This window comes from Corapipo altera, unplaced genomic scaffold, assembly GCF_003945725.1.
Source record: "Corapipo altera isolate COAL_440 unplaced genomic scaffold, ASM394572v1 2b, whole genome shotgun sequence".
Lineage (NCBI taxonomy): Eukaryota > Metazoa > Chordata > Aves > Passeriformes > Pipridae > Corapipo > Corapipo altera.
Genome location: NW_020884874.1, coordinates 9,301,201 through 9,322,234, shown reverse-complemented (window position 1 = coordinate 9,322,234; position 21,034 = coordinate 9,301,201). Strand labels below are relative to the sequence as shown.

At 36.2% G+C, this 21,034-nt stretch overlaps 1 protein-coding gene across 5 annotated transcripts in view; it reads left to right on the top strand.

The window, feature by feature from the left end:
* The window catches only part of LOC113943027 (solute carrier family 22 member 16-like), a 52,724-nt gene that overhangs the window by 15,311 nt on the left and 16,379 nt on the right, over positions 1–21,034 (top strand). For 4 of the 5 annotated variants that reach the window (XM_027634281.1, XM_027634283.1, XM_027634282.1 and 1 more), the window contains 5 exons: positions 3,308–3,784; positions 6,491–6,608; positions 8,503–9,052; positions 11,399–11,508; positions 12,012–12,111. In XM_027634281.1, the coding sequence (XP_027490082.1) occupies positions 3,308–3,784; positions 6,491–6,608; positions 8,503–9,052; positions 11,399–11,508; positions 12,012–12,111 (1,355 nt within the window). Of the gene's footprint in view, positions 1–3,307; positions 3,785–6,490; positions 6,609–8,502; positions 9,053–10,890; positions 11,019–11,398; positions 11,509–12,011; positions 12,112–17,102; positions 20,098–21,034 lie in introns of those variants that run through there. The other variant, XM_027634285.1, reaches the window with a different exon arrangement.

Below are 21,034 nucleotides of genomic sequence, written 5' to 3'. Positions count from 1 at the left end.
GTGATTCCAAATACTTTGCTAACTTCACATTAGGCCTTATTCTCCCCTATTTCTTCTCCCCTGCCTGCTCCTTGGCTCTTTTGTTGAGGATTCAGACGTTAAGAACTGCAGTGCAATCCACCCTGTAAAATTCTGCAGCACTAGTGTGATTTTGCTGTAAAAACACGTTTTCCTGTTGTTAAATGAAGTCATATGCAGCATAGATTATGTCTATTAATGTCTATCTGGCATTCTATCTGACTTTTTGTGTTTGCTTAGCATTGGTACTGGAAATTAGGGGAGAAAATAATGGTGCAGAGTGGATTTCTTTGTTGGAACTGAATAAGATTTTCATAACACTGGAAAGGGAAGAATGTTTTTATAATAATCAGTTATATCTAGTGCTAAGTTAAACGCTTGAAAGATAGGTGAAATATGGCATGACACTTTATTCATTTCTTTAAAATGAATCCTTTACTGCTTTTTATAGTCGTGGAAACAAAGAAAGAACATAAAGAAAAGGAAAGGGTAATGAATTGTAATTTGTATGGCTGTAGAAAGTAACTGGAGGGGGATAACTGATAATTCTGTAAAATGAAGTGATAAAAGACAAGGAAGATTTATTCAAGGTTGCACAAGGGTGTTTTGTAAGTTAGTAATAGCTTTACATTTGAAAAGGGGACATTGAGATTAGATTTAATGAGAAACTTTCCAACAGAAAGATTTGGCAGTGGAGCAGTCTGTCAAAATGGTTACTGAAGTATGATCACAAGAAGTGTTCAGGAAGAGTTAAGATAAAACTCTCAAGGGAGTAGTTAGAGCAGAGATTAATTAGAACTGCTCCAAATCATAGCCCTGGTGATACTCTTGGGATTTCAGTTTTTAAAAATCAATGTAGTCCACTGCTTCATGCCATCTTCTCAGTCTGTATCCTTACAAGCCTCTCCATCAAAAAAGGGTATAAATATATTTTTCCTACTCACTCTTACTGGGCAGAAATGATGAACCTGATATTTCTTGTATTGCAAGAACTAATTGGGAAACTCAAGAAGTATGTATGGTTTGCAATTACTTCCTTCTTCCTCTGTCTGGGAAATATCAATTGGGCTATCTGACATTGCAATTTTCTGATGCATAATGACAGATGTTGCAAATACTGGGGAACCTGGTTCCGCTTGTAGTAGAAGATGTAACTGCAAAGCTTCTGGGGGTTTAATTTACCAGTTTTCTAGAGGTCTTCTTGTCCTGATTTCAGGCATTCTGCATACTGCAACAATAGCCCAAGTTGTTGAATTTGGTTGTGCTTTGTTATTTTTAAAATGAGTTTGTGTCTTTTGATGGGAACAGCTAAAATGAAATTAGAGAAGAGGAACTGAAAAAATGTTGTTGACCATATTTGTCTGCATCAATAGGGTGACAAAGGTTACATTTTAAAATAACCTTTGCTTTTTTGTGGTCCAAGATAGCCTAAAAGCCTTTCAGAGCCGTTTCAGCCTTGCTCTGGTTTATGGATAGCTACTTAGTCTGCAAGAAGCTGTTCTCTTGAGAGGGGATTGGTAGATTTGAGGGTTACTGTGGTTACATTCTGTTTCTCTTGACCATATCTCTCAGTTTCATTCTGAAAGAGCAGCAGGGCACCTGTGTGAGGATTGCCTTGAGGTATCCTCAAGAGGGAAGTGGAGCCAGCTTTTGAGCTGCCATGGTGGGTTTAGCAATTCAACCCACTCCTCAGATTGCTGTGGAACAGTCAATAGAGCTTTTGTTAAGGGAAAGGGGGATGAAAAGCACTGCATCAGAACAACAACAATGTCAAATGAAATGTCATTGGAAGAACGGGATAGGCAACTGAGTTTACATTTACCAAGGAAATACATAAAAATCACAAAGTAAAAAGCAAAGGAAAATGAGGATGGTGAATGGAGGTGTGTTATACTAGGGAACTGTTTAATTGGAAAGGTTAATTGGACATTAGGACAATGTATCCAGTAAATTCTGTTTAAATACTCTGCTTAAAGATAATTTAGAAATTAATTAGAAATTGTGATGGTAGATGATTTAAAAGTCCTAGGCTATGTACTGTTGAAATCTTTATTATGGGAATGCCAGGCTAGATTAGATACCTTTTGGAGAGGAGCATCGAGAGACCACATTTGTTACAGGGATTGGAATTGCTTTGACTTTTCCCACAAGACACTTCAAGGTAACAGGGTTTTAGACATCATTTCCTATGACTTCAGCAGAGATAGCCTCTGGTCATTTAAAAAAAAATCTGCTTTTTGTTTCATACAATTAAGGCCTACTGCATATGCAGTAAGGATGTATATATAGAAGCTCATTGAATGCTTCTTCAAATTGTTGCAATTGAGTAGCCTTCCGGAAATAAAAAAGGAAGGAGAAACCAAAGCTATTTTGTTTTTTTATGAATAGATGTTGTACTAATTATATGCACAATTTAAACATTTAATTCAGGAAAATACTCCTTATGCTTAAATTATCAGAAACTTTCTAGAATTTGCAGACAGTGATACTAGACTTCATTGCAAGCCTTTGAAATTCAGAATACACGTGCAATTTTTATACTAAGATTTACTTGCATCTCAAGCACGTCTTAAAAGCTGTTTAAAATGCCGAAATTCAGGCTACACATAAAACATTCTTTTACTGTGTTTGCTTTATGATACAATCTTAAACGGATAACTGCACACCCTGTTTAAGCCAAAACCCAACCCATTTCACAGCTATGTTTTGGTACAAAACATTTCACATTTTTCAGATTCTATCTTCTTCTACTTGTGTCTACATGTATTCTCTCTTTGTCTTTTGGAGGCAATAAAGAGAGATGGTAGATGGAATACAGTTACAGAGATACAAATAGATTAAATGAGGGGTGTAATGTGTTTATTTTGTTTTATTTGATGCACATATCTCTAACCCTAAGAATCTGAAGTTGTAACATTTTGGTTTTTCTAACCATTCAAGTAATCTCAGGCCCTATTTTAAGGGAATGTGCTACAGAGAATTGGAGGTAGGAAGGTTGTTTCAAACTAAGTGCTTAAGTTCAGAATTGTTTCATTTTAAATGGTCTTCTCTCTATGACTAAACACGACTGAGAGCAGCATTTATTTCCTGGCAATAGATTACTGTGGATCTTTTTCTCATCTTTGGTCTCTTGCAGGGCTTAACTAATATTGAAGCAGCACTATACAACAAAACATTAGACACCCTAATGATGTCTCCATTTACTGATCTTACAAAACAATTATGTTGATTTTTTTTTTTCATGTATAGAGGGCTTTTCTTCAGTAAATTTTTTTCTTTCCCTTTACAGATTTCAAGCATGTGTTTATTTTGCATCTGTCTTTCAAGCTATGTCATGCGGTATCCATTATTTAGCATCTGTGTTCATGGCTGTTACTCCTAACTTTGTATGTGGGTTCCCTGGAAATGTGAGTAGTATTCTTTTCCACAACTCCTCTGCATCAAGTATACAGGACATCTGGACATTATGGACATCAACAGAAAATTACGTTGTAGTCCAGCTGGAAAATGGAGAAATTTGGGAAATTAATCAATGCAGCAGATCCAAACGAGAAGTCAGTTTGGATCTGGCATATGAATACAAAGGCAACAAGTCTGTATTTTCATGTTCTGATGGATTTCTCTATGATGATACAAAGTGGAAGAGCACTGTTGTTACGCAGTGGGATCTGGTCTGTGACCGAGAATGGCTTGCAAAATTAATCCAGCCTACATTCATGCTTGGAGTCTTGATCGGAGCAGTGATTTTTGGTGACATTGCTGACAGGTAAAGTGCTATCCTTTGACAACTGTAGCTTCAGACTGCAGTACCTCCATGTGTTTTTGTTGTTTTCACTCACTGTGTACTCATAATTATGTGCTCAAAATTCAGGAAGTTTGGATATTGCTTTATTCACAGATCTGTTTAACTCAATATCTTTTTCCAATAGCAAGTACTAATTTTAAAATGTCTTTGCAAGTCATTTCCTTTTAGAATTTTTTTTGTACTTTATGTCATCCATTGTTCTAGGCCTTAATCCCTGAAATTCCCTTGGGCAGCTAGTATTTGCCTTTAGGTTATTTATTTGTTTATTTATTTATTTATTTTTAACAGAAATAGCAATAGCTCATTGTAATAGCAATGGTAAAACCTGGGAGTAGATTTTCCCCTCGTTTTTCATGAGGAGAGATTCCTGGTGGAAATATTGATTTTTAATTTGTAATATGATAAATAACAGAACGCCTTCTAGAAGATTAAGTGTAATGTATTTTAAAATCATATTTCCTAACCTCTGTCATGAATACAGCTCAGTGGGGCTGATGCAAAGGCTTCAAGAGTTTGATCAAGCCCCACGTTCTTAAAATAAACACCCATATGCTATTTTTCCTTGCTCTCCAATTTTAGTTTTTCTCTGAAAAATTAGCTTAAATTTCAGTCTCTTGAGGGTTAGTCCAGATAGGAGAAAAAAAATGGGTGTGAGTGAGCTGTACTGTAGTTTCACTTATTTAACAGCATGTATAAAGTTCTGTTTGAGCACAAGGAGAGTCAGTCCATGGAGGGACTCATCCCAAGCAATCTCATGCTTATGGTGCCAAGGCTGTCCTTCAGCTCATTCCTGTCCAATGCTTCCTCCCTGGATGTTATCTCAGATCATGCACTGAGATCCAACATAAGAGCTGGACTCAGAAGCAATGAGATTCAGGATGAATGTCTATATCCTTCTGTTTCTGTTGGTTTTCTCTCTCAACACAAACAGACTTATTCCTGCCTCAGGAGAACATTCAGCCATGCCCCTTTATCCATATGACAGTCAAATATCCAAGCTACATTTGTACTTGGTTTTGTCTCAGGCAGTTTATGTACCTGTGTTTTGCTTTGAAAGCTGGTTTAGAGTTATTTTCCTCTTTCTGTAAAAGAGCCTGTTGACTGACATTTCTGTTAGGTTGAGGATGACATTTTATCCCACATCTAACAGTATAAGCAGAACAAGGAGATCAGGCGTGTTTTTCTGATTTTCCTTCATTAGCATAACACTATGGTGTGATAGTTACAACATGGGAATGCAAAAGTAATGATGACTTTTTTTTAATTTGGCTTTTAGAACACATGGAATCAATCTGCCTCCCAATCCAAGGCTTTGTAAAACCATATTTAATACAAAACCAGAATATAAAGCCAACATTTGTTTTGTGTCCCTTTAAATCATTCATAACTTTTAAAATTAATACTCAGACATGATTTATAAGGTTAAGATCATATTGTTCTCATTTCCATTAATTCAAGCCATGGACAGCTAGTTAAGACAATATACACATTCTGAGTTGCAGATTTACAACTGCAGATTTTACAGCTGAAAGTTATTATTTTCTGATACATCCTGGCTTGGTGGGAAATAAGATTGTGTGTTCCTCCCATTATCAATTAACAGATTTCCCAACAGAAGAGCTCTGATAGCTAAGACTCACTGGGATCTTTTCTGGCAGGAATCAAAGATAAAATGTGCATGACTCCAGGTCAAGGTTGGAGAAGAATAGGAGGAATTTTAATGAAGTACCAAATACTCACAGAAAAACAAAATTACAAAGGAGTCCACACCCCTGAAAGTCCTCAACCTCTCTGTCTAAAAGTAATATCTCCATTTGCGAAAAGCTCTTTGCAATGGAGTAGATAGTAAGAGCCCAAGAAAATATTATCAGGGAAGAAAAATGATTCCACACATTTTGTATTACAAAGCATTTGTAGATAGAATGTAATGAATCTCCAATAGAGTCTTTAGCATGTGCTCACTTGTTTAGGGACAACTGGCTCTACTCTGGATATTTTCTCCCTGAGATACAGGAAGAAAAAAAAAAACAAATAGAAGTTCTTTTTTACTAAATGCCCTTCTTTTACACTGGAAACTACTGTGTGTTGACAGGAAGCTATTATTTGACACGGTATTTTTGCCATTAGTACACTATCTTCTTGCATTTCTGTATTTGTATATGCATGCATGTGTGCTGTGATGCAATCAGAAAATTCAGGGGAACTGTGTGTTTGCCATTTATTAGAGAATTCAGTTTTAAATAACTGTACAAAGATATGTTACAGAAGCCTTTCATTACTATCCAAATTGGTTGTTACTTTGGCAAGAGATGGCATGTTATGACAGCTAACTTTTGTTAGAAATTATTAACAAAAGGCTACTTAATATAAAATATCTGAAAAAGTGATTTATGTCCTCATAAAGAAGACTGAGTAAATCTGCAGATCGGTTATGCAGAAGTTCAGCTTGAAACTGGAGGTGAACATACATAATGCTCACTGCACATTCCATTCATAGAAGCTTCCTTTTCCTTGGAAGTTGGATTTACTGAAAAATTAATACAGGTAACTAAACCAGAGTTTCTGTGGCGAGTTGTTAAACTTCCATCTAGGCTCTCTGGAGTTGCAGGTGTATTTTAATAGAATGTTTGTGGTTATTCATAATTTTATTACTGCTGTGATTTTCAGGCTGGGAAGACAGCGTGTTATATGGTTCACAAGTGCTGGTCAGTTTGTATTTGGCATTGCAGTGGCCTTCACATTTGACTACTACAGTTTTGTGACTGTGCGCTTTCTCCTTGCTATGGTAAGAAGGGATGATCACCCTGGCTCTTTTTACGTGTCATTTCCTACCCCTTATCAGGAAAACTTCCCTTTTGTTATTATTTCCTCCCCTACTTCATTATTCTAAAGCCCCATCTGTTGCACTTATTTCAGCAGAGCAGGGAGAGTCTGAATATTCTTGGACCACAGCAGTTTTCCTCTTTGAATTAATAGAAAGCATCTGTATGAAGCAGTGTTTGGTACTTCCTCCATCCCAACCTCTGCTGGACTGGTAATTAAATACCAAGTGTGAGCAGTAAACTCTGGATTCTGCATTGCAGCTGCAGTTGCATTTCTCCTCATTGTTAGAAATGGAGTATAGTTTTTCTTAACCTAGCAAATCTATAATAAGTATTATTTTATCTCTACCATTTTGAGTGATGGAGGAGAGATGCACATTTTCTCTTCTATGCATCTCTTTGGTCTTTCAAGCTGTATGTGGAATACTAAATACATAGGTAGATATGTTTAACAGCTAGATGTTTTATGCTGTACTTAAGAGTATTTCAGTATATATGTTTATGCATACCTACATGCATACTTTTATATATATGTGTGGTATATATTCTATATCTGATATATATTCAATATTTATACATATTAAACAATTTTAAATAACTGTTTTACAGCCAAAAATGTACTATTTGTAGCTTTTCACCACATATGCATACAGAAATTAGAATGCCATCACACACAAAAAAAATGATGTAACTTATTTAATGTGGGTTAGATATTCGAAAATAGTCACATAATTTATTTTATTCCTGCTGACAGCGCATTAGTCAAGACAGAACCTTGCACCTGGAGCTCCCTGTGCCTGATTAGAGCTTAGAAGAATTTCCTAGCAGGAAAAACGACATAATTTTAGCCTTGAACAGTGAGATCTAAAGAAGTCCCTCTACTCACTTCCTTGGCTGTTGATGCCAGGGACGGTGGTAGTTTAGAAAAGCAAAAAGCTCAGACCAGACCAATGCTGCAGGTTTTAACTGGCCACTGGGACTGATTTGCAAGACGCAGGCCTAAAGCTCTAGGGCCTGTGCTACTGAGATCAGCACAACTTTCCTGTCAGCTTCAGTGGGTTCAGATTATTAACTTTCATATTTTCAACCAGAAAACTGATTAATCAAAACAATATACTGAAATATTTTCTAGTCTATATTTTCTAGCTGTGTTTGGAAATGTTTTGAGATACCATGAATTTGATGTTGCTAGAGAAACTGAAATATATATATATTCAATAATATATATATTCAATAAAAAATACTATCATGCAGAACATGCCAGTAATTGCATTCACTGCATAACATATGAGAACCTATAATCATATATATATATATATATATAATTGTAAAAAATTTGATTTAATGAGATCATTTACAAGGGTGTGGAAGGTAACTCTCAGTAAATATGCAGTTCCTTGACATGCAGGTTATTAATAGTTTACTTAAAAACCAAAGTCAAGTGGATTTTCAGAAGTGAGGATTACTTCAGGGGACCTCATTTTCCTGAGCATCCAGTTTGTGATGTCATTAAGGGACCTGATTTTTGGAGGGGAAGGGCTTAATGACATCATCAAATTAGGTTCCTTTTCAGGTTCTCTCTTGCTGGCTGTCCCCCACTACAGAGAAGTATCCAAATTCACTTCATATTTTTAAATACAGTGTCTGGGCAGCCTGAAAGTTTGAGTGAACTTTTCCTCCAGCTGATTTGTTTTCAGGGTTGCCTTTTTTCTGTCAGTGTGAGACAGGCCAGCACTGTGGCAATTAAGCGTACACAAATGTGGAACACTGTTACTCTTTGTTTTTACTGCTGGTGCACAAGGAGAGCACATAAAAACTCACTCTGTTTTTTTTCTTTTCTTTCTCCCACACCTCCAGGTTTCAAGTGGCTATCTGGTTGTGGCTTTTGTTTATGTGACTGAATTTGTTGGCATTAAAGCACGAACCTGGGCTTCTATGCATGTCCATGCTTTTTTTGCTATGGGAATTATGATTGTGGCACTCGTGGGATTTCTGGTTCGGACCTGGTGGGTCTATCAGATATTTCTCTCCATAGCAACTCTTCCCTTTATCTTGTGCTGCTGGATGCTCCCAGAAACACCTTTTTGGCTCCTGTCAGAGGAAAGATATGAAGATGCACAAAAAGTGATTAATACAATGGCAAAATGGAATAAAGTAAACACTCCCTGCAAAGTTTCTGAAGTGTGCTCAGTCCAACAAGATGATCCAGTCAGTGGCAGAATGGGTGAAAATGACATGTCCTCAACAAAGAAGCACAACATCTTAGACCTGTTCTGTAACTGGCAAATTGCAAGAAGGACCATCACGGTCTGGCTGATCTGGTTCACTGGGAGCTTAGGGTACTACGTCTTCTCCCTCAGTTCTGTCAGTCTAGGAGGCAACGAGTATTTAAATCTCTTTCTCATAGGTAAATATTTTTGTACTTTATTCTGTTAATGACAGAACTGGAACATAACATTTAGAAATGTCTATAGATTTGACAGCCAATTTTTTACTTTGTTCATTCAATTATGAGCCTTGTTCAAAAAGCTTCTTGCTAACTCTTCATAAAGTTGACTAACACAGGAATATCATTCACTCCAAATCTGTTTCCAAAAAAAAATTCTTCTCTATCTGTCTTTCTGATTGTAAAACTGCATTCTGCTTGTCTCCTCTTTGTCCTGCAAGCATGTAGAGATCCACACAAACACCAGGGGAAACAGATGAGCAACACAAAATTTACACTGCACTGTTAAAGGCACAAGCTAGGAAAATGGGAGAAAAAAATTATTCTTTTTATCCCTTACAGTCATGATATATTGAGTTTGTCTGTGTAAAAAACAGATTCATAATCCTCACAAGCAAGACTAATTTTAGTTTTCTCAAAAGTATATTTTTTATTAAGTTGTAATATTATTTTATCATTCTGAGTATAATCTTTCTCTGGTATGTAAGTTGTTTGTTGTTTACAAAGGCAGTTAAGTGCATTCAAGGCCTGATTCAAAGTTTGTTAAGATCAGTGGAAATATTCCATTGACTTCAGAGGACTCTAGATCAGACAGGTAGCTCTGAGCCAGCAAAGAATTAAATCATGTGCTTTGCTTTGTGCAGCTGAGTACTCTCAGTGAAGTGAATGTGACTGATCGTGTACATAAGCACACAGAAGGACTGGGGCTCTCATGAATGCAGTTTGTTTTGTCATATATTACAGTGTATTGTTAGACTGATGTGTTGAAGAGTGGAAGCTAGTATTGCACAGATAACTAAAATGTTAGGTTGGAGTACACCGTATCCTCCTCTTCTAAAAATACTTTAGCAGACTAACAAACACATAATAATTGCACAAGCCCAAAAGATTGTTTCCTGATATTACAGGTGTAAAAACATGCCATACACACTTAATAAAGGAATGCAGCATATTCGTTCAGGGCTGTATCTTATGTTATTCCTTGGTTTTACATTGGATATAGTAGCATTCTTCATGAGCAAATTGGTTTAAAATGTGTCCAAAGTGGCTTAGGCTCAATATCATTTGTCTTGGGGCAGATCATGTTTATACAGTATTTGTGAACAGTCCTCGCCAAATGCGAGTTCCTTCCTGCAGAAGTTTTTCTCCAGAAAGAGACATTAGAAAGAGACAATCTGTGTTAAGAGTGGGATGTTGTAAGCAGCTGCCCTCTTTTTTATAGAGAAGAGAGTAAGCTGGAACTGCACTCTGTATTTCTGAAGCTAACTCAAAAAACTGGACTTGGAGAGACCTTGCTTGTCATTTACTTTGGGATGATTTTGAGCTGAAGCTGGGGGAGGCACCTGTGCCTTCAATTCTGTGTCCAGGTGGAAGCTAGAAAGTCCTGAGAGGTGTGTCAGTATGACACTAACAATATTCCTTGTGGGCATACTTGAGCTGTTGTGAAAATACTTGAAGGAGAAGAGCATCAAATGTACAGCTTTAAGACAAAAGTGCCAGTATCCTAAAAGCAGAACTGTGGCCTTGATGTTTTCTGTAATTTTCCATCCCAAGGAGAACTGGAGCTGCTCTGTGAAACCTGTTTCCCTTGTCCTTCTCCATTCTCATTACCGTATTTAAGGCCATTTTCTGCCTCCTGTCACCATTTCTGTTACCAAATGAACTAGCCCAACACACTGGTTATCTCTAGATTTTACATATTTATTACCCCCTAGATTAAATTAATCCTCATAAAGAGGAAGTTAGAGTTATAACATGAATATGTGTAATCATGACTTAAAATAATTTCATACTGACAGGTGCTGTGGAGTTGCCTTGCTATATCATTGCTTGCGTTGCGATGGACAAAGTGGGAAGGAGAAACACACTCATTCCGTTCCTTATTTTAAGTGCACTGATCTGTGTTTTAATTATGTTCATACCTCAGGTTAGTCACGTATTGTTGAAAGTGTTCCTATAGCAGAAATTGATTTTAAAGGCTCTTAAGCCAGTAGGTGCAGCTGCTCTCTCTAAACCATATAGTTGATTAAAGGCTGATTTTAAATTGCAGCTGCCAGTCAAAGGTAGATTTCTGCATTTTCAGTACAGGTTTCACTGTCACTGCTGGAGTCACATGTAAAATGTTCCCAGGACTTCAGTGAACCAGGACTGGTAAAGAGTGATATGGACATTAGTAACTTACTGAGCAATTTTTAAAAAGCAAGCAATAAGCATTGCTTATTAAGGTTCACAACTTTTGAAGAATTTCAATTATGTTTGAAAGTGTTATTTTCTTGTGATATATTTATTTGTGCTCTCTTTCAATAGGACTTCAGTATATTAATTATTTTAGCAAATATGGCTGGAAAATTTTCAATAGGTGTGGCATTTGGCCTTATATATCTCTACACAGCAGAACTGTACCCAACAATTGTAAGGTAAGAACTTTCACCAGTTATGTATTTTTCATTAATTGGATGTTATTTCATTCCCTTTGTTATTGTTCTACACCTGATCCAGCAGCTCTTGGCATCAGTGGAGGTGATCTCAAAGACCTGGGATGGGATGAGTTCAGAGTTGTCTGGTGTTTGGCTGTACCATAGTTTTTTATTCATTTTTTTATTCGTTTTCCATTCCATGTGCATTGATTGGTTCCATTGGGGAACTGGAAGAATACTCAATACTTTCTTAAACATTTTTCATGCCTTTTTTAAAAGTCCTCATTATTCATCCTGGGATCTGTGCTGAATGATGGTTATGTTTTTAATCTTAATTCAGAAGCAGCTGAATTTCACTACAACATAAATTTACCTTGGCATAGTGACAGCTTCCTAGTATAATCACTTAAAGACACAAATCCTACTGATGTTTTAAGTGTCTGTGCATTTCTAATTGTTTCTTTTATCTGCTAGAATTCTTAATCAAATTTTTTTAAGTCTAGATCACTTGCTGTTGGAAGTGGAAGCATGATGTGCCGTGTAGGAAGTGTAGTTGCTCCTTTCTGTGTATATCTGAGAAGTGTTTGGATTTTCATGCCACTTGTAAGTATTTATTTCTATGGTGAATGTTTCTGGTTTTGAAAAGGTGTATGTGTTACTTGTTTTCTCTTTACTAACTTGCTAAGTATGTTTTTCACATGACAAAGGAACCAAAAGCTGAATGTTTATTTTGAAAAGAAAATTAAGTAAGCCATTCTTGTTCAAAATTTTAAGTCTCAAAGATTACTCGCTTCATATTGCTAAAAATATGCATCTAAAGCAAAAGGGAGACTTTGAATCACTGAAATATTCTGAAATGTTTTTGTGATGGGAGACAGAAAAATATTTATGTACTGAATCCTAGAATAAAATTGATAAAAATATTTTCCGTTAAAATATTCTGCATCTACTGTGTAACATTTAGGAAGTGTCATAGTCCATACTTTTTTGCAGGCCTAGCAGTTTTTGACCATGCTCCTGACTTATTCTCACCCTTCTTCAAAGGCATAGTTCTTCCATTCTTGAACTCACCACAGGTGGCTGGTTTTTCTTACACTATGCCTTAATGTTTTCCACAGCTTCCCTGGGACATTACATCTTTGGAATAGCCTTCCAAAAGATCAAGAATGTTTTGTGCTTATTACACCTGGTCTTCAAACCTGCCCCAAAGGTCCCTCTCTGTGTTCATTTACAAGAACTGAACAAAACAATTCATGAGACAGTAGAAGAGAAGGAAATGGTATATTGATGAGGTTCGTGGTGGCTTTGACTAGCAACAGAACCTTGTATTCATTAAGCACACCTTACTTTTTAGGTAACTCCAGGTCATGTTTTCATTAGGTTTTGTCTTCTACCACCAGTTGCCCCAGAAAACAGAGGTGGAACCATTCCTTTGTGGACTTTGGGCATTTTGTCTGCATTATGCAGCAGATCCATTTTGGACAAAATATTTTAAGTATTTCCTGCTTACAGATGAATCACATTTCTTCATTGCATTTCTGTTATGAAGCATTTGCTGCTTGGAAGTCCTGCAGCTACTCAATCCCTTTTTTCCCTTGAAGGATAAATTATGCCTATATATGTCAAACCAGAAGGAATTACAAAGTTTATATTAAAATTTTAAGTAAAGAAGAATTTATTATTGATTTAAAATAGTTTGAATTCTTTCAAAAACCCCTTAGGATTCACTGTTACTAGCACACTGATGTTTTATGTAGATCATACATATCTGAAGATGAAAATGTAATGGGATGTGTCTTTAACCTGGATTTTTACTCAAATTTTGTCCACCACATTGGAGTTTCCTGAAAAAGTGCATTGTGCCCTTCTGATTTTGCAACTATAAAATCTCCAATTATAGATGGTAGAGATTGGTTTCAGAGAATTCTTGTAAGCTAATTTCATTATTTAAATTAATTACTTTTGGTTCTTTTGGATAAAAACTAAGAGGATGAAGAAGACCACAAATTAATTTATCTCCTCAAGCTCCTAAAAATTTTTTCTTTCTTAACAATGGCCCCCCACAAACCAAAATATCATCCCAGAAAAGACAAAGAAATATTTGCACAGTAGAGTGATCATGGGAGAACATTCTTTTTCTCTTGTCAGCATTTTGCCTTTACTGGATAAGCTTTAGCATCTGTGCAGAAGTGCTGCAGTTCAACCACAGATGGTGAATGCTCAAACATGCTGGAGAGCAGTGCAAATGGCAGTATAAACACAGGAATTATTTCAGCTATGAACAACTCTCAGTGTACAAAAATTATCCAGAGTATTTGTAGTTGAGTAGTAGTTCACAGTGAATATGTTTCCATTATTAGCTCCTGGTATAGAGCATTTGTCAGATTATTAAATAGACTTGTCTTGTGTTGGAGCATAGCGTGCCAAGTCTCAGGTCAAGTAAGCCTTTTGGAATGGAAATGAAATAAAATGGATTATATTTATGAGTAAAATGATATACATCACACTGATCTTTTGTATACACTACACATTGTTGAGCAGTCAATACTGCTATTTGACAGTCTGCCTCATGTACAGTTATGCCACCTGTGAGTACTGCAAGTATCTCATTTGAATGACTATAAAACTTGAATAACTTGACAAGTATGTTTTTTATGTGACAACTTCATAGAAAACATACAGTAAAGCAACTGCTCCATGTATAACCTATTCCTGTTTCTTAGCTGGTAAGAATTATGTTACAGTAGCCCTTTAACAGACTGGATTTATCTCTCAGAAAAAACATAAATTAGAAATTTAAGAAGACCTCAATGAAGTCAGTAAAATTAAATGAATGCAAATCCTGTGTCTAATACTAGTGGATTTTCAGGTCAAAATTTAATCTTTTTTGTTGAAGTAGAAGTAAAAGTATAATTTTTAGGGATATTTAATTCAAATTACCTTTTGTTCTAGACTAAATATATTAAGTCCTGGTCTTAGACCACTGTGAAATTGTTACTCAAAGGACATATGAAAAATGATAGTGCATCTTTTTTTGAAGTTTTTTATGGTAGATAGTAGAAGCTGCTGGCTGTACTGAAGTGTTGGGAGTACTCTGAGAGTTTGACTAAGCAGATAGTCAGATTTCAAAAATTAAGGCCCTGAAAATGCAATTCATTTAAGAAGGTACACCTGTCAAATTAACTTCAATGCAGCTAAAATGTACTTAAATATCTTGTACAATAGTACACTTTATTCCATAAGCATTTGACTATATTAGAACATTTTCTGACACTGAATCATATGTTTAAAATAGTACATACATACAAAATTTACATATTTGTAATGAGCAAGCAAAGGGCTAAATTATGTCAGATGCCTTATGAAGCAGTATGCCAAGATAAGACAGCAAAAGACTTGCTTTGACTAAATGTAACTTCATTGATAATTGTGGCTACTGCCCTTGAAAAGGCAGATAATGTTTGAGAAGCCCTTGAATAAATACACTGTGACTTAATTTTTCATATTTTGTCTTTCATAGGAAATTTTGGAAACTGCTTTTTAGAGTCAGGGAGAAGGGAAGTGCAGGAATTACATGCATGCATCAGCCTTCACATAGAAAAATCTTCTTTTCACATAGAATAGAAGAAAACATGATGGAATAGAGTTATGAGAGCCAAGTTGAAAAGGCAGGAAAAATGGTGATGTGTATGCTTACAGAATAGTGAGAGTTCTCAGGGGGATAAGAGGTAGGTTCATGAGGAAGAAAAACATGAGAAGAATGCCAAGTGTCTAAAAGACTAACTGAAACAGAGACACACATATTTAAAGCACACAGTGTTACTTTAACCTTGTTCTGTTGGGTATAAGTAGTGACCATGTTCTCATACACTCCAAATGTATGGGTGTCTGTAAGATTCAATATTCTTTACAGACTGCAATATCCTCAAATGTAAACTTATGACAGGCTAAAGGACGTGCATGAGAGAGGTTACTGTGGAATAGCTGCCATGTGTCACTTTATCCTGTCTTCCCACAGCAGAAAATCATATTTTATTAGTGGAGAAGCATTCTGACACACAGAGATGAGATTTTAGTGTTTTGGAATATATTTTTAAATATCACTCTTGACACATATGTCTACAAGAATTTGCCTCAATTTGTCACTGAGGCACTGTTTGTGCCATTTCTTCTGGTTCTATTACTGTTAGGATTTTTTTTTTTAATTTTCATGGTAAGAGCATGACTATTTTATTTTCACTGTAGTTCGCAGTATTTAGCAGTATTTTGCCTTTTTTTATTATTTTGTCAGCCTCTATATTTAATGCAAGGGCAAAAAGAGGACTGTATGCAACTGCATGACTTTTACTTCTCAAAATAATGCTTGAGAGAAACTCTCCTCTTCTTTTGGGGGGGAAGAGAAGGAAAACTAGCACAGTGCATGTACACGAAAATAGAACTGTTCAAAGTTACAATAGAGACTTATGATATTAAAGCACCTTTCTGACTTAAAGTCTGGCTTAGCTGCAAATGGTAGCTGGCCAGTTCTTGTCTCAAGTTCTGTATGAGAGACATAGGCACAATAATTCCAAATGTTCTCTCTCATATCTGGAAAGAATATATTAAACACAGGACAGACTTGAGAATCAGCGAGATAAAGATAATACAGTATCAAAGTGCAGAGTCATAGAATGGAAAAATACTGAGACCAGACATGATGTACTGTGGGAAAGCATTTCTATCAGGAGAGATTTGGGTCACTTATAACCTGGTGTTGAGGAATGTCAGGGTTTTAATCCTGTTCTGTCCTCAAAGGAGGAAAGTGTGAATTGTTCTCACTTAACAAGATATCGAAATGAAAGGGAAGAGTAAATATTCCTGGAGCAAATGTGTGCTTCTCTATCTGCCCACATTATCCTGATCCTTGCACCACTCATGCTGAAGTAAGCTGTTGTTACCACGGAGAAATCCAAAATGTAATCTCAGTGCAACTGTCAGTAGATGCCTGCACTCCTAACAGTTCTTTGAAACTGAATTTAGCGAAGTATTCTTGTTGAGAGCTAGCTCATCATCTGCTGAAGAGCTCTCCTGAGCGTGGATGTGCACTTTGTGGCTCAAGGCCAATGAACCATACTAAGAAATTTCAGTCTGGCTATGCAGGAGGGACAGGCACACAGGTACAAGTACAGCTACACAGGAGCTGGAGAGTGAACTGAGATTACAGGTGGCAGGGAAATTGTGACTCTGTGAACATGCATGTAAAAATAAATGTATGCAATCCTAGAATCAGTTCTTAAATACATGCCTGATAGCAGAAATACAAAATGAAGATAATATATATTGTTTCCTCAGACAGAATTATTCCTGTTTGCACTGTATTGATCCCTTGTGAACAAAACACTTCACTTGCTCATTGATAAATTGTGCTGCATAATCTTTCATTTATGCAACAAAAAAAGGTAGATCTTTTATATAGGTAATATTTAAGACTTATGATCTTTTCTTTACATTTCAGTTCCTTGTGCTTTATTTTAAATATGCTCTCAAGCAAGATCAAAACTACGAACAACTTGAAAGACATTTCTACCTTTACAGCTGCTGTTTGTTTCTTCCAGTTGCTTGTTGGAATCATGGCTCTTCTGAGTGGAATATTAACCATAATGCTTCCAGAAACACTGGGAAAACCATTGACTAACACATTGGTGGAAGCTACAGAAATGGGAAGAAACAAGAAAAGCTGTTCAGGAAAGACTCCTCCAGCACATGGTGGTGCAGCATTAGAAAAGATAGAGATGTTTGGTCAAGAAACAGTCAGCACTGAGAAATAAAGCACCAGCAAAATGGCTGTTCCCAATTTTAATCATTCTCTAATTTATAAGATCTTTGTATTCAAGAAATGTGACTGTTCTATAATATCTGTGCCTTCTACTTTGTATCCAGTCTTGCCTTTTCAATAGAGCAAGTATACGAAGCCTTTTCCATGGGACTGAGTTACTGCAGAAAATTTGATAGGATTTCTAGATCCCTTGTCAAACTTACCCAGACTTTAAAAAATCTGACTTGCTGAGACCAGTTGGAATGATTACTCTAAATGTCAGAAACTACCTGATTACATATATATATATATATATATATATAAATATGTCAATCCTTTGCTTCACATTTTCTGCAGTTAGAATTGTAAACCTACCATGAAGTGCCCTCTCTGCTCTCATTGTGTTGCAGCTGACAGTTAGAGGCTTAAGACTTCAAAGCACAGTAAATTCAGTTATAATTCAAGAGAGAAGCCTTAACGTTGCATTGAGTCATATCAATACTTTTAAAGTTAAACTAATTTATTATATTTTTTTTCAAATTTTCTACTAGAAATGGTACCATTGCTAACAGAGGAAAGTATTCTATGGCACAGCTTCTGACTGAAAAAATACTAAGTTTGCAAAATGTGCAAATAGCTTGTATATTCATTCTGTTGAATGGCAATTGTATTTTTATTAGTGGTTTAGAAAAGAAGTGTTCACTGAATCTACTGCTGTCATAGTTTAGGTAAAACTAAACTACCTGATCCCTTTAAAAGTTGTAGTCATTCCAGACTGTTATTTTAATCCTCCCCTTCTCACTTATTTCAGCTCAGATCTAGCCTCAGATTTTTTATAACTTTGAAGAGCTACACTAGCAACTTTACCAAATGCCTCCATCAAGGTCTTCACAGTCTTCAGTGGAAAAGAATAAATGGCATATGGCTCTTACTCAGGCTCTCTGCACAGAAGTGGACTTAGTTATTAATGAATTTTTAGTAGACACGGTTTCCACACAGCTATCTGTAGCTCATTTTTTACTTATTATACCACACAAAATCAGTTAGAAAAATGTAATCTAAAAAATGGTAGCTGGAGGACACTGATCAACGGAAGAGTTACCAGTTACTCTAGTAGTTTTAGTCAAAATGTCTGTAAACATCTCACTGTTGCTACACCTCAGGTGTGCATGAACACTTACTTGTTAGTGCAGTGTTTCTGCCTTATGACTGTGGACCATAGAAAACTGATAGATAGGAATGCATCACTCTGGTTGCTACTTTTATTGTTTTCTCTCCCACCTCTCCCTTTTCAGTCTACCTCCAGTCCTGGGGGTTCTTCCTTGCCTGAGGATCTATATCCTCTTTGTTTGACCATCCTTGGTGTGAGGGGAGCAGCACACCACCTGTCTGCGTGTTGAGGCTCAGACAGCCCTCTCTTATCTGGGCTGTGTGAACTTGGTCCCCCTTGGTTTGAAATCAGATTGTTTTGCATCTTAGGGACCTACTCTCATGGCACAATCTCATCAAAACAAGTCCTTGTTTACTTCTTTGCCATGTACCCGAAAATAAGGTATCTGTATTACTACAGATAAATATTCTGTATGCTGTAGAAATTAATGGCCGTATTTTTCAATGTTTCAATGACTTCTGAAATCAGAATAATGGTTTATATCCCCTTATAAAAGATTTTATTCTTCACTGCACTGTCCTAGATTATCAAGTAGCATTTTGGTCCTGGTATTAGAACAAAATAATATCCTGTAAGGATTAACATCCTTTGAAGCAAGCAAAATTCAGTCAGTTTAAGTTCAGAGAGTTTTTATGAGATAATTATATAGAAAGCAGAGAAAAGAATCTTTATGCTCCCTACAGTTCTGTGGGTGTTCCAATGTTTGCAGAGAAAACCTCCAAGAAGACCTCCACAGAATACTCTGGCTTACATCCAGATATGTTAGTTCAGCAAAAGCACTTAACCTTACCCCGTGAGTAATCCCATCATTATTCAGGGAACAACTTGAACACATACTTTGTTGACTGAAGACCGGATTACTCACATGCTGTGTTTTTTCATTTTGCTGAAGAGCAGACCTAGTATTCTTCCACTGCTTTCAGATCTCCCTCCACTTACCAGAGCAGAACAGTAGATCTTTATCTGCAAGATCTATTGCCAAACCCTGCATGCCCTGCCTTAAATAAGGGTTTAACCATGCTAAAAAAGAAAACATCATGCAATACACCTAACAAGGAATTAAACTGGTACTGTCTTCCATTACAGCCACCCTTCTCACACACAGAGCTCCAAGTTCTTTCCTTATTTTGGGGTTCTTTCACATGGATACTCCCTCTTTTGATAGTACATCTATTTTGAAACTCACTAGTCATGAGTTTTGGGAGCACTACAGTCTAATTCTAACAAGGTACTGATGAACAATTAAAATTATTTTTTCTACTTCCTTACTTGCCAAATAACTGGCAAGTAAGGTGTTACCCTGTTACGAACAGTCAATGCGTGTTCTGTGTTCCTTTGGCTCAAGGGATTCAGGACCTCGTGATCTGTAATCAGTATACATAAGGTAAAGAAAAGAAACAGAAAAATCTTAAATGCACAATGATACTGATACTGTTTACAAACTAAACTGTAATTATATTTCTAGACGACAGTGTTGGCTGGTGGCTTTTAAGACCAAAACCCAGTTCCTTCTGTCACTGAAGTCAGTCGATATTTGGTCTTTGATTCAAATGACACCTAAATTTCCCTGAACTAATGATGTTACTTTTTTCCTTGGAAATAAAAAGTTTGTTGATCTACAGGTGCACCTTTTGTGATTTTATGTATCAATAGCTTAGAAAATGCCTTGGAGTATCCTATTCTTTAACCTGAGGAAGCATATTACTGAAAAAAGACAGGAAATGGCATGTCTCTGTATGTCTCTAGCATTTCTGTTTGATTGTTTTCTCCATATGGACAAAAATATGTTTAACTCAAGTCATGCACTATAAATGGAGCAAAATCAGGGTGAGTTGATTTCTTTCCTTTCAATACTCATAGATTTTCTAAATCCTCTTGCAAGAGAGCAGTGAGTTTGAGAACAAATGCTTCTGTTCCTGTGGGGCATCTTTTCATTTCATTGCTCATAAAAAGAATTATTTTTTATAGTTTGTTATCTGAGTTCTTAAGTTATTTTATGTTTGTATTTTTCATCTCTACCTTAGTGCAAATTTATTGTGCTGATCTATGTCTCTGGAGTTACATAATTGTTTTATGACATAGTGAATCTGAATTCTTGCCAGTCTTAATTGCTGGTCACACTTGCATGATGACAAATGTTTTTGTCCTAAATCTTATATCCAGTTTTATTAGACAGTCTTGCAGTTTGTTAAGGACATACTTTCTGGGTTAAATATAGGAATAAGAGCAATTATCATTAGTTTAATGATAACTAATGAAAAATAGTAAATATGTTTGATATTTTGAATAATTATTTTAAAACTTTGTGAAAGATGTATTTTCTACTTTAACAATTCCCTTCAATTTCTATGTGCAAAATTCTATAGTTTAGACAACCATGTAGGAAAAAAAAGCTATGCAAACTATGTGCAGTAATCATATGCTCTGAGTAGTACCCTGAATGTCTGAACAAGGGGTGAAGCCTGCCTGAAGGCTGAGGGCTTTTATGCAGTGGCTCTGTGGAAACAGATGATGGTCTGACATCCCAGCGCTGGGATGGAGTGCAGGACTCATTGGCCTTC